Source organism: Enoplosus armatus, chromosome 15, assembly GCF_043641665.1.
Source record: "Enoplosus armatus isolate fEnoArm2 chromosome 15, fEnoArm2.hap1, whole genome shotgun sequence".
In the NCBI taxonomy this organism is placed as follows: Eukaryota; Metazoa; Chordata; class Actinopteri; order Centrarchiformes; family Enoplosidae; genus Enoplosus; species Enoplosus armatus.
The window spans coordinates 11,233,571-11,246,636 of record NC_092194.1 but is presented as its reverse complement, the minus strand read 5'-3'; the positions used below and the strand labels follow the sequence as shown (position 1 = coordinate 11,246,636).

Genomic DNA, 13,066 nt, shown 5'->3' with positions numbered 1-13,066 from the left:
CGGGTGGGAGTAGGGAAGGGGAAATGAGGACAAGAGGGTGTAAATCGAGAGTAGCATCATCTCAGGCCTCGTTCTCCTCTCTTCTCTCCTCTAACACCTCTGGAAATCTCCACACTCAGAATAGCTGAGATTTTATTTTGGCTTTTTTCTAATCACTGTTTGGTGTAAGAGATTTACAGCCTGTGGGACGGTCGGGATTAAATGCTTCCAGCCATGATTGCTTTCCTCGTTGTTAAGACGCCAGTCGCGTTAGCCACAATCAGACGGGCGTTGTGCAGTTTATAAGGCTCCACACACAGTTTAGGATCTGCACCGCATCCTGATGGAGGTGTGAGCTGAACTGGCAAAGATGATATAAATGACTGCATACAGTGCATCCGGAAAGTATTCACAGCGCTTCACTTTTTCCACATTTTGTTATGTTGCAGCCTTATACCAAAATGGATTAAATTCATTTTTTTCCTCAAAATTCTACACACAACACCCCATAATGACAACGTGAAAAAAGTTTATTTGAGATTTTTGCAAATTTATTAAAAATAAAAAACCTGAGAAATCACATGTACATAAGTATTCACAGCCTTTGCTCAATACTTTGTTGATGCACCTTTGGCAGCAATTACAGCCTCAAGTCTTTTTGAATATGATGCCACAAGCTTGGCACACCTATCTTTGGGCAGTTTCACCCATTCCTCTTTGCAGCACCTCTCAAGCTCCATCAGGTTGGATGGGAAGCGTCGGTGCACAGCCATTTTCAGATCTCTCCAGAGATGTTCAATCGGATTCAAGTCTGGGCTCTGGCTGGGCCACTCAAGGACATTCACAGAGTTGTCCTGAAGCCACTCCTTTGATATCTTGGCTGTGTGCTTAGGGTCGTTGTCCTGCTGAAAGATAAACCGTCGCCCCAGTCTGAGGTCAAGAGCACTCTGGAGCAGGTTTTCATCCAGGATGTCTCTGTACTTTGCTGCATTCATCTTTCCCTCTATCCTGACTAGTCTCCCAGTTCCTGCCGCTGAAAAACATCCCCACAGCATGATGCTGCCACCACCATGCTTCACTGTAGGGATGGTATTGGCCTGGTGATGAGCGGTGCCTGGTTTCCTCCAAACGTGACGCCTGGCATTCACACCAAAGAGTTCAATCTTTGTCTCATCAGACCAGAGAATTTTGTTTCTCATGGTCTGAGAGTCCTTCAGGTGCCTTTTGGCAAACTCCAGGCGGGCTGCTATGTGCCTTTTACTAAGGAGTGGCTTCCGTCTGGCCACTCTACCATACAGGCCTGATTGGTGGATTGCTGCAGAGATGGTTGTCCTTCTGGAAGGTTCTCCACAGAGGAACTCTGGAGCTCTGACAGAGTGACCATCGGGTTCTTGGTCACCTCCCTGACTAAGGCCCTTCTCCCCCGATTACTCAGTTTAGATGGCCGGCCAGCTCTAGGAAGAGTCCTGGTGGTTCCGAACTTCTTCCACTTACGGATGATGGAGGCCACTGTGCTCATTGGGACCTTCAAAGCAGCAGAAATTTTTCTGTAACCTTCCCCAGATTTGTGCCTCGAGACAATCCTGTCTCGGAGGTCTACAGACAATTCCTTTGACTTCATGCTTGGTTTGTGCTCTGACATGCACTGTCAACTGTGGGACCTTATATAGACAGGTGTGTGCCTTTCCAAATCATGTCCAATCAACTGAATTTACCACAGGTGGACTCCAATTAAGCTGCAGAAACATCTCAAGGATGATCAGTGGAAACAGGATGCACCTGAGCTCAATTTTGAGCTTCATGGCAAAGGCTGTGAATACTTATGTACATGTGATTTCTTAGTTTTTTATTTTTAATAAATTTGCAAAAATTTCAAAAAGACTTTTTTCACATTGTCATTATGGGGTGTTGTGTGTAGAATTTTGAGGAAAAAAATTAATTTAATCCATTTTGGAATAAGGGTGTAACATAACAAAATGTGGAAAAAGTGAAGCGCCGTGAATACTTTCCGGATGCACTGTATGGTGCAGAAAATGGCTAGTATAAGTGGTTTTGATATGTGTGTGTGTGTGTTTTTGTGTGTGCGTGCTCCACAGCTGGCCAAGAATGTGGGGAATGCAGGCTTTAATGAAATCATGGAGGCTTGTTTAAGTGCTGAAAATGTGAAACCCAACCCAGCCAGTGACATGTAAGTCACCCCTCCAATTTCTCTCCCCCTCTCTGACTCTGACACCATCACTGACATATTGGCACTTCTTAACCAGCGATGACTGATCAGGTTTTCTGAATGTGATTGATTACTGACAATGACGTGTCTATGATCATTATTAGATGACATGATTATGTTTAAAAATACATGTTGTGTGTTCTTATGCCTGCAGGGAAAAGGGCTATCACTGTGTGTTCAGGGTTAAAACACAATAATTACGTGCAGTTATTGTGTGCTTGAAGGCTGATGTAGTTTATCATATTTTCACACGTAATACTTTAGGTGTCATATTTTTACAATTTTGAAGATTGATCACATGATTTTACTCCTAATATTATTTGCACATGCATGCTCTATGTGTCATATCTCTTAACAAAGTGTTAGAAATCACAAACAGGTTGCAGACTTAACATGGAGGAACATTTTTCAGCAGTTGTGTTTGCTTTTCTGCTCCTGCTTGAACAGGACAGCTATTTATTTTCCCTGAGCATTTTATAGGGAGGTTTCTTAAGGTTTAGTAGTAGCATGTACACAGTTGACCAGCGGATGTTGTCACAAAACAATTGTTTTCTCACAATTTGAAATGGTCTAGCTGGAGTTAAGAGTCAATATTCACCATAGGAGTGAATATTAGGAGGAATAGGAGTGTGAAACACATTTTTTATGACTTATGTGTGACTGCTTTATCTTGCAATTTAAACCTAATTATGAAAACTCGATCAAATGACTAATTAAGTGTGTTTATTGATGAGTTATGATCGATGGCTTTTGATTGGTGCATCCCCAGCTTTAACGCCCATTGAGACCATGAATGATATTGCTGTAACTGAACCGCTGCCTCTTCACATCCTCCACCAGGCAGGCGAGGAAAGACTTCATCACAGCCAAATACACCGAGAAACGTTTCGCTAGGAAGAAGTGTCCTGACGCGACGTCGCGGCTCCACACGTTGTGCGACGCAGTGAAGGCCCGGGACATCTTCTCCCTCATCCAGGTCTACGCCGAGGGAGTCGACCTCATGGAGCCCATTCCTCTGGCCAACGGACACGTCAGTGCACAAAATGTTTAACCTGTGTGATGTTTGAAACTGAGTCTGTCCTTCAGTGGTGACTTTGAAACTTTACCAAAGTAGCTTTTCCACCAGGAGTGTGATGTCTTCTTCATAATAATCAGTCGCATCCTTCTTGCTCTTGACCTTCTTCCATGATTCTCTACAAACACCTCGCATTCCTGGGGGTGTTATGAAAACATTATGCAAATGTCTTATCTTTTTTATTACAGGAACAAGGGGAGACAGCCCTTCATCTCGCAGTCAGACTGGTGGATAGAACGTCTCTTCACATCGTTGACTTCCTCACTCAGAACAGGTAAACAAAGCAAGAAAACAACAGAGGACGACGATACACCTGCTTACAGAATACATTATGCCAAAATAGGCTTCGACTGTCCATCTGAGTGTGCAGCAAACATCAAATACACCAACATGAAAAGATACCACTTGTCAGATTTTGACAAAAACAGTTGTAATTCAAATTCAAGACCAATTTGCTTATTGACATCCGCTTATTTCTCTTTGTCTTTTTTCTCTCTTTAGATTTTCCTATTTAAAACACAATAACAATAATATTTAAATATTTTTCATATTACACATCTGCAAAATAACACTCTGGATTATTATTATTATTTGTCATTTTTTGTCTTTGGTTGGAGGTTATGAGATATCCAGATGAGCGTTGGGGCTGGACAGGAGAAACCAAGGCTTCATTTTGTGCCTCCTGTGTTGGGATTTAAAGTTTTCCCCTCTCTGTCTGTGTCCCTCTGCAGTTTGAATTTAGATAAGCAGACGGTCAAAGGCAGCACAGCGCTGCACTACTGCTGTCTGACCGACAACAGCGAGTGTCTGAAACTGCTGCTGCGGGGGAAGGCCTCCATAGAGATCGGTAAGCAAACACAGCAGCAGCAGCAGGGTGGCCGTGGTGCGTTCACTGACCATGTCTTTCCTTCTTTCTCTATACTTTCTTACACCTTCCCTTGCACCATGTCTTCGTCAATCCATCACAAGTTTGTGTGTTAAGTTCTTGTTGGCTACTAGCTAGTTTCAAAGTAGGGATTTAGCTACAAAATTAAAACTTAAGGCATGTCTTGGCTCATAAAGACTTAAACAGTAAATAAATTAGTAAAAACTTTTATTTATTTCTGAGTGCAAGGAGAAATCTCTGTGTTTCAGTTAGTATTATTTATGTTACATAGTGGTTAATTAAGAGTGAGAGGAAAATATCTGATTAAGCTAACAGTTAGCCTAACCGGCAATAGCTAGCTAGCTATGGCTCATTGATCATTTAGCATAGTCAGCTTAATGTTAGTCATTAGTCACATCATTAGCAGTGACATATGTTTTCTAATTCGAGGTATCATGTATTTTTATAGTTTAGTATCTGTAATCTGCAAAACTGCACCACTGTCTCAGACAAATGTTTTCTCTCACTGCCTCTCATCCTCTCACACACACACACACACACACACACACACACACACACACACACACACACACACACACACACACACCCTGGTCCAAGTCTTTCAGGTTTAGTTCCCAGAGGTGCGGGCTTCGCCAACAGACCATGGCAACTCTTTCTCACAACACTAATGTTTCTGCTACGCTGTGACATCAACAAAACATCCAGATAATAGATACAGAGAGGAGGAGGAGGAAGAGTTGTTCAGTGTGGGAAACAGTCTAATTACACATTTCTCATGTCACATTGAAATGGGAGGATTGAAAATGGGCTCTGTGTTTGTGCTCTTGAGGATGCAACAGTGATTATATGTTTCTGTTGTTTTCCCTTCCAGCTAATGAGGCCGGGGAGACGCCGCTGGATATCGCTCGGAGGCTCAAACACCTACAGTGTGAGGAGCTGGTGAGCTTACTATGTTTAGACTTGACTTATGCCTGCAAACATATGACTTCCTGAAACCACGTTAGAGCTGTCACTCATTTGTGTTTACTTGTGTGTGTGGATTTGTTTGTGTATAGTTGAACCAAGCACTGGCAGGGAAATTCAACGGTCACGCCCATGTCGAGTATGAATGGTGCCTGCAGCACGAAGACTTGGATGAAAGTGACGAAGATCTGGATGAGAAGGTGAGGAACACTTTTGTGTGCAGAAGAAGAGTTTACGGAGTGCTACAGAGCCAGGCAAGAAAGCAAGACACAAAACACCTTTTAAAGAAAAGTGTAATGAAAGGAAAGATTCAGTGTCTCTTGGAGGATGATGAAAAAAAAAGCCTTGAAGAATTTCTGCAAATGGTTGTTTTCTTACTAACAAAGAAAATATATTGTCCTCCAAAAATAAAAAGCTCCTTTGTAATCCATGCTCTTGGCATATTAAACAGTCCCACCACATTCTCAGTGTTTTTGTTAGTATTTCTGCCTGAAAATACTGAACTTGTAGCATACTTTTTCAGAAAATAAATTGCCTTTGGTGACTTTTTTTTGTTTGGATAAAATACAATTTTGTAAGATCTCAGTTTGGAAGATTCCCTGAGAGGCTCAGTTGAGGGCCAGAAAGAACCTCGAGCATTGATGGTTCAGTATTTGCAGCAAAGTTGGTTTGATTCAGAACTGGGAAAATATGTAAACAAGTCTAAGAAGAAAAGTGGCAAAAGTCTGTGTGACTGACTGATCTTGCACATATTGTACATAAATATGTAAACACATACAGTGAGGAGATAAAATCTGATGAATCATGAATCATCTATTATGTAAATCTCACATCCTTACATGCATACCTTCCGCCCATCCTGACCCCCTGACCTCTTGCTGACCCTCCAGCCCAGCCCTCATCGCAGAGATGAGCGTCCGGTCAGCTGTTACACCCCGAGCAGTAACTCCCACCTCCAGGCCAGTCTGGGCTCTGCGGGCCGTGACGCCGCCGGCCTCGCCAAGGACAAGCAGCGCGCCTTCATGCCCAACCTGGTCAACAACGAGACCTACGGCACCATCCTCAACACCAACGCTCCTCAGAACGCCACCACCTCTGCTCCGCCCCTGCCCCCGAGGAACCTGGGTAAGCTCAGAACTAGAAGAGTGGAAGGCAAGTGAATATGATGAAGTTTATATGGATGAATAGATGCTAAAGATGTTGATCACAATCCAGCTAAACCTGATAACCTTTCTGACCTCTCTGCCTACCTCAGGGAGGAAATATTAATAGAATATACCCGTGAGGAACAACCTCATTTAGATCTACAGTGTTTTGGAGGGTTTAGTCTCACTTGGCCCTGTGTCATTGTTTCCAAGGCCTTTATGTTAATTACTACGCAGGTCTTAGTGACTTTTTGACCTGTTTCATCACAGATGTCTCTGGACACTGGAGCAGGGAAAAGTCACATTGGAGATAGATGGAAAGTTGTCGACCTCTTTACTATGTGAAGTCTAGATGGTCTCAAATCTAAACAGCTTTGTTTTATTTATAAAGGTGCTTAAAAATTGTGCGATATTACTTGATGAAAACAACATCTAAAACCTTTACTGATGGACGTCTGTTTATGTGCTGATAAAAAAAACTTCATCATAGCTCTTCAGGCCAACCGACTTCTCACTCGTCCACCACAGTCGGTCTTTAATAACATTAATGGCCGTCTGGAGTTCTGCCAACAGAGAGGCGGAGAAACAACCAGCTGTGCTGCCCACCTCGCCTCACCGCAGCCCCCCATCCTTGGCATTCTGCACATTCCCTCTCCCCATTAACTGTCGCTTTCAATTACACTCAAATGGAAGCGGCTTGACTTTTAAAGTGGACGCCGGTCCTGGCAAAGTGCAGTGCACTCTCTCTCGCTGCCTCTTTTTTCATCTTAATAGCAACCCTTCTCTTTCTCAGGCCAGTTATCCGGTCTGGGGGGTCCGGGTCAGTCTTCAGCATCCAGCAGCTGGAAGCCCGGTTCTTTAGACCTGGGAGGCCGACAGAGGTCGTCCTCAGACCCCCCCAACATGCACCCTCCTGTCCCCCCCATGAGACTCACTTCAACCGGAGGTATGGACCCCAAAAGACCCATTCCTCTTTCTTAATCTAGACCACTCCTACAGTGAAGGCATATTAATATTGTATAGTGATTAAGATTCAAAGTTCAGTGTGTACTAAATACGTGTGAGGAGGCATTTGAATGTTTCTTTTTCATATTGAACTGTCCTAAAGCTTACAATCACCAAGGGGCAGACGCTGTGAGCTCTTAATGAAAGATATTGTTCAGGGAGAGGGAAGCCCATAATGGCACATTAATAAATAATTCACACTGTTAAAAACCTCATTCCCAGTTTGTCTTTGATGCTACTTGGACGTGATCAGTCTAAATCTGTCCCAAATCTAGTACTTGAATAGTTCACTTTAATTTTCCAACTGAGTTTGATTTTAAATGTTTTAACATCATTTTGAAATCAATATAAAAAAAAAAAAATTTTTTTTATATATTTCAAATAGAAAGATAGATGGTTAGATGATATATTTACTGTGTACAAATGAAACGAAACTGAGAGGTTTAGCAGCTTCAAGACTGACAACTAATGACTTTCTTTATTAAGTCTATTTTTAATCGATTCATTTGCTTGTTGTGATTAATCATGCGTTACTAAAACCCAGTGCGATGTCTTTTTAAATAGCTTTTTTTGTCTAATGGGTGACGTCCAATGGTGTGTTCAGTTTGCATAGACATAGGCAGTGAAGGTTTGTCACTGTGTGTCTCAGGTCTGGGTCCTCCTGTGGCGAAGATGGAGGCCATGAGCATACAGTCCAAGTCGGGCCAGGGACCACTGGGGTCCAGAGCAGCGCCACCTAAATCTCCTGCAGGGTAACAACAAAAACATGTTTGCACACACAATCCTCCAAGATGTCTGCAACTATACATTCAATGTAAACATGTATAACGTGTTCAGTGGCGTTTCAGCAGCTTCATTAGCTGCACAGGAAAATAGATTCATATAATTCACTACACACACACAGGAGCATGGTGCATTACCCGGGGTTGTGTATCTTGCTGTTGTGAATGCTTGTCTTGTAATGTGGTGTTTGTTTCCCCAAGACGAATGAGCCTTCGTGTCTGCTGTTTAGCCGCTTCATTAGCTTCCAGGCTAAGCTCTGCATCGAGCCAGACGAGCAGTAACTCTCCTCCACAGGCACCCTTTTGTCTTTTTATCTCCCACAGGGCCGATAGTGCTGTAATAAATCTGTAACTGAGCTGTTGAGAGTCTCAGAGAGCTGGACAGTTAGATTCTTGTCTTTATAGGACTATTACTTTGTTGATAAGGGCACATTTTTTACATTATTTTCTTGTTTTACAGCAACGATAAGAGTTTCAACAGAGGACCTCTAAATCGAACACAATCTATCGAGAGACCGGGTGAGTAGACAGATAACGCACACAAAATATCAGGTCTCTTAAGTCTGTTTCTGTCCAGAGTTACATTCAAGTTGTTGTCCTGATTCATCCGTGGAAACGTGGAACGTTTTGTTGTCATTGTGATATAATTTCCTCTTTCCTCTGTTCCAGCTAAGGAAGTGCCAGGATGCCCCCAGAATTCCATAGGTCTGCCTCCAGCCCCCATGCCGAGGAAGGCCTACCCAGTGAGTCCTTCACTCTTCCTCTCATTATCATCCAGATAGCGTTGACTGTAAAGTGCTCATTCATTCATACAGTCGTACCGATTCACTGCATGCTTTATTCCGTTAGTCATGCTTTATTCCATTATTCGTGTTGTGTACTTCCCTTCAGTGCACTGCAGGTCGACCTTTTGTCTCAGTGTTTCCAGCGTCTACTTGTGCAGTAAATTTCCTTCCTGTACTCTGACAGGCAAAGAGCTTCTTTCTCTGTTTCTGTAGAGAAGATGTTTAGCTTTCTTTTAATGATTTTAAGATGGAAGAGGGGGTTTCATTTATAACTTTCTAGCCTACAGTTACAATTCATTTCTTTTAGTTTGCCAGTCAATGGAGAATCCCAGGGTTACAGCAATGTTTTCTTTGTTTTGAGCTTTTGTTTTAGAGCCTGTGCTGCACCAATTACATGTTATCACTGGATGAATCAGTGGTTTTAAAGGTCTCAAATCTGCTCCTTCCAGCTATTTTTAGTCCTTTGGAGAATTAAAATCAAATCACTTTTGACTTTATTGTGCAAAGAAATACATTTGGTCAGAGGTGCAAAAACATGCAGTAAAACAGTAGAGACAAACCATACATTTATTTTATTTGTATAGCATTTAGAGTTTCCAACCTGATATGTTATCCTTACTATGTTAACTAGTGATGACAGAGGAGGTCACACTCAATGACAAGAGGTCACTTTATTTACTGAAGACGAGCTGTTTTCGGCCATTCAGCCTTCACAGCCCAAAATCACAAATTTGCCTCAAAGGGCTTTATGATCTATACCGCATACAACAAGATCTGTCTTTAGACAATGGTTCAATTAGGAAAAGGAATGGTTATTGGTTAAAAAAAAAAAAAGGAACAAGACCAGAAGTCAGTGTCCATAGTCGTCCCGAGGAGCTTTGTCCTGTTATATAATCGGACACAGTCTTAGTTCCCAATAATTAAAAAAAAAACATCCCAACAATATGAGACAAACAAAAATGAGACGGAGTGCACAATGACTCTGATGCTGCATCCACCACACGCGACTCTTAACATTTTCCTTCTCTTCTGCACAAAGTTGAGCGAACCTGTTTGCATGCTTTGCTTCGTCTCTCAGAAGCAGCGGCCGAAGCGAGTGAAAGCCATCTACAACTGTGTAGCCGACAACCCAGACGAGCTGACGTTCTCTGAGGGCGAGGTGATCGTGGTGGACGGCGAGGAGGATCAGGAGTGGTGGGTCAGTATCTCTCACGCTGCGACTTCAGCATTTCGGTGCGTGTGTTTGTGTGTCTCTGCATTTTGGATACTCGGATGTTCTCAGATTGAACTCGTGTCCCACTCTGGTCCCATATTCACCATGTGGATGTCTCGGTAACCATGGCAGCCAAAGCTAAAAAGCCATGATCTCACTCTGGCTGATATTCCCCCTCCTCCTCTTTTTCCGCCTGCTGCTGCTTCCTCTGTGGAGCCCCTTTTGTGAACATCAACCAGCTGCAACTTGTTTTCCTCTGAGCCACCTCTGCAGATATGACCGTATTTAGTCACTCTCTCTCCGTGTCCCTGCGTGGACCCTAAAGTCCCTCGAGGTCCCCACCAGGCTTCCTCTCTGTCCTGTATTCAACAGCGTTATCACTGTTTGTGGGTCTGAAATATCAAAATGAAAGCACGAAGCAGCACAGAAGGGATGAAGTCATTTGAAGTTAAATGTGTCTCTGGCCTATTATCACAACTCAAACTACCAAGTTTCATTTCATTATTATTTAACTGTTATTTGACTGGATTAACATTGTTAATTCCTGAGTGTGAAAACATTTCATGAGAGAAGTAAAATAAATGACAGGAGGAAGTTTTGTTGTGTGTAGAAGCAGTGTTCATAACTCGGCTCAGACTATCAACAAATTGCTCATTATTCTCTATTTATGTCCTTGTGTTTCACTCTTAGCCTTGTCTGAACGTTGTTGGAGCAGAAACATGTCCTAGCTTTTTTATTTTCAGGTATAGAAGACGTTTAAAATGACTTAAATGGACATAATAAATACTGTCTTCATTATCGTCCAAGGTAATATAAAGTAGGAATGTCATTTTCAGTATAATGTTTTAGATGTGTTTTGTGTTTTAGCCTCTCATAGTCCACTCTGTGTGCTCCATTACGTGGTGTTTAGCACGGCTGCATGCTGGCACTGATCTCCTGATTTGATTGGTTTTGATTTGATTGTTGAAGATTAACTAAAAATAATATTGCAAAAACATAAAAACAGTTTTCAGATTTTATCCTGAAAACTTTTATTTATAATTTATATTTTATTCACACATAAACAGCAGAAACTGAGCCTTTTTCTGTACGTATGTATGTAGAAATAACTTGCATTTTACACATTGTGCATCCCTAACTGTACCATTTATTACAAGTAACATCATACTCAGTGCAAATGTCCACATATTCAGTGAGAAAAGGCAGATCAATCTTGTGATTTTAAGAATCATTATTGAATCATTCAATAGCGATCAGAAAATCACTTTATTTAACCCAGCCCTAGTGTTTATTGGTGTTTTTAGTATTGTGTATGTGCTCTAAGTGACTTATTTACATTTACATTACTTCTACAACTCTGGAAATATTGTAGTATTATTGGAGTTGTTAGCTGCCTTTTATCGTCCTCTGACGTCGCCTCTGTCTTCCGTCTTCACAGCTGGGCCACATCGAAGGAGATCCGATGAGAAGAGGAGCCTTCCCGGTTACATTTGTACACTTCATCGCTGACTGAACGGTTGGCTCTCGGGGTCTCAGGAAGTGTCACAGGGAACGCGGCGTCCCTCCTTCACCAGTCTCTATCTCCACCATCGTCCCGGTGCTTGTGGCTGTCGACATCTTCATCTTCACATGGCGTCATCTGCGAGCTTGTTAAGTGTCACTGCTGTATCATCGCCCCGGCTGCAAATTTGCATGGGTGTCGTCATGGCAACCGCAGCTAGACTTAAGTCGGTAAAGTCTGGGCGTCGCTGCCTGCGAGGACTCGTGGGACTGTGTGTGGTTTTTATGCTTGCTGTTAATGTTTCTGGCAAAGAGACTCTTTAAGATTTAAAAACAATGATTGTAGTGAATGACCTCTGGCAATAAATGCACTTTCCTTGTCTTTATCCTCGTTACAACATGAGACGACATGTGACATAATGAAGGTTATATGTGCAGTGTTCATTTCATCCGCTTTCTGCTCAGCCGCATTGTACAGACAGTCCTGAGAAGACTACAGCAATGTATTTTATCTTACTAACTAAATGTGAACATAGTCAACATGCTTACATTCCACCAACGTGCATGAGCGATTTTTAAACGCCCACCTGCTTATAGGTGCAAACCTTTCAACTCTGTAGTAGACCTCCAGTGTGGAGGTTTTCCTCATGGTGCTAAGTTAACCCCAGAATATGCTAGAAGCTGCACCCGAGGGAGCGCTTCCCTGTCCCTGTTTCAGAGTCACGCTGGCGTTTGAAAGATGCAAAAGTAATGTAAAGATGGCCTCCAACTCTGCACACCTGGGAGAAACCAGTTGTGTGCATCCACCTTCTACGAGTGCTTTCCCACACACAGTCTGCCTGTGTTGTTTCATCATGGAGGATAATATTGAACAGCAACACTCAGCTCTTCTTCCTGTACTGTTGTAGGTGAAATGATGAGACTGACTGGAGCTGCAGCAGCCAGTAATTTACGCCGAGTGTGACGCCTCAGGCCGTCTTCGCCTGTCATCTGCCTTATTAGAGAAATAGGATGTGTTTGTGTGTGTGTGTGTGTGTGTGTGTGTGTATTTGCGCAGAATAAGCTGAGAATGAAAGAACATTGAAGTAAGAGAAAATAAAAAGAGAGCGTGGGAATGTGATGAAGCGAGAGGTAGCTCTGTGACTTGTTGCTTCCTTTTGCCTTTGAGGGCACTCAGACTCTGACAGGCTGATTTGTTTTTTTTTGTTCACAAATGAGCTGAAATCGTCCCCATCTCTGACACTCTCTCTGTACAACCAGGCTCAGAGAGAAAGGAATATCCTTCCTACAGCTTAAGCCTCTCTTCTCTGGGGTCCTATAATGTAGAAAGATGAGTTTATCAATAGTGTTATGACATAAATATAAAACATTCAATGTAATTGACTTAATTTGGTTGCAGAGCAACTTTCTTTCTGTTCATAATGTTGATATTTAGGCATTTAAACTGAAACCAGAGCCTTCCATGGATTTGTGAATGATGAGAAGAGAAGCATGTGAATCGTAGCT

General features: G+C 42.5%; 1 protein-coding gene across 1 annotated transcript in view; it reads left to right on the top strand.

Moving 5' to 3' along the window:
• Positions 1-11,982, top strand: part of asap2a (ArfGAP with SH3 domain, ankyrin repeat and PH domain 2a) — a 56,204-nt gene extending 44,222 nt beyond the window's left edge. Inside the window, exons 16-28 of the mRNA XM_070919790.1 lie at positions 2,076-2,167; positions 3,047-3,236; positions 3,470-3,555; positions 4,013-4,128; positions 5,039-5,106; positions 5,223-5,330; positions 6,015-6,255; positions 7,069-7,221; positions 7,930-8,032; positions 8,523-8,581; positions 8,732-8,805; positions 9,926-10,045; positions 11,499-11,982. Coding sequence (XP_070775891.1) covers positions 2,076-2,167; positions 3,047-3,236; positions 3,470-3,555; positions 4,013-4,128; positions 5,039-5,106; positions 5,223-5,330; positions 6,015-6,255; positions 7,069-7,221; positions 7,930-8,032; positions 8,523-8,581; positions 8,732-8,805; positions 9,926-10,045; positions 11,499-11,573 — 1,485 coding nt within the window. The 3' untranslated portion in view covers positions 11,574-11,982. The remainder of the gene's footprint in view (positions 1-2,075; positions 2,168-3,046; positions 3,237-3,469; positions 3,556-4,012; positions 4,129-5,038; positions 5,107-5,222; positions 5,331-6,014; positions 6,256-7,068; positions 7,222-7,929; positions 8,033-8,522; positions 8,582-8,731; positions 8,806-9,925; positions 10,046-11,498) is intronic.
• The last annotated feature ends 1,084 nt before the right edge of the window (positions 11,983-13,066 follow it).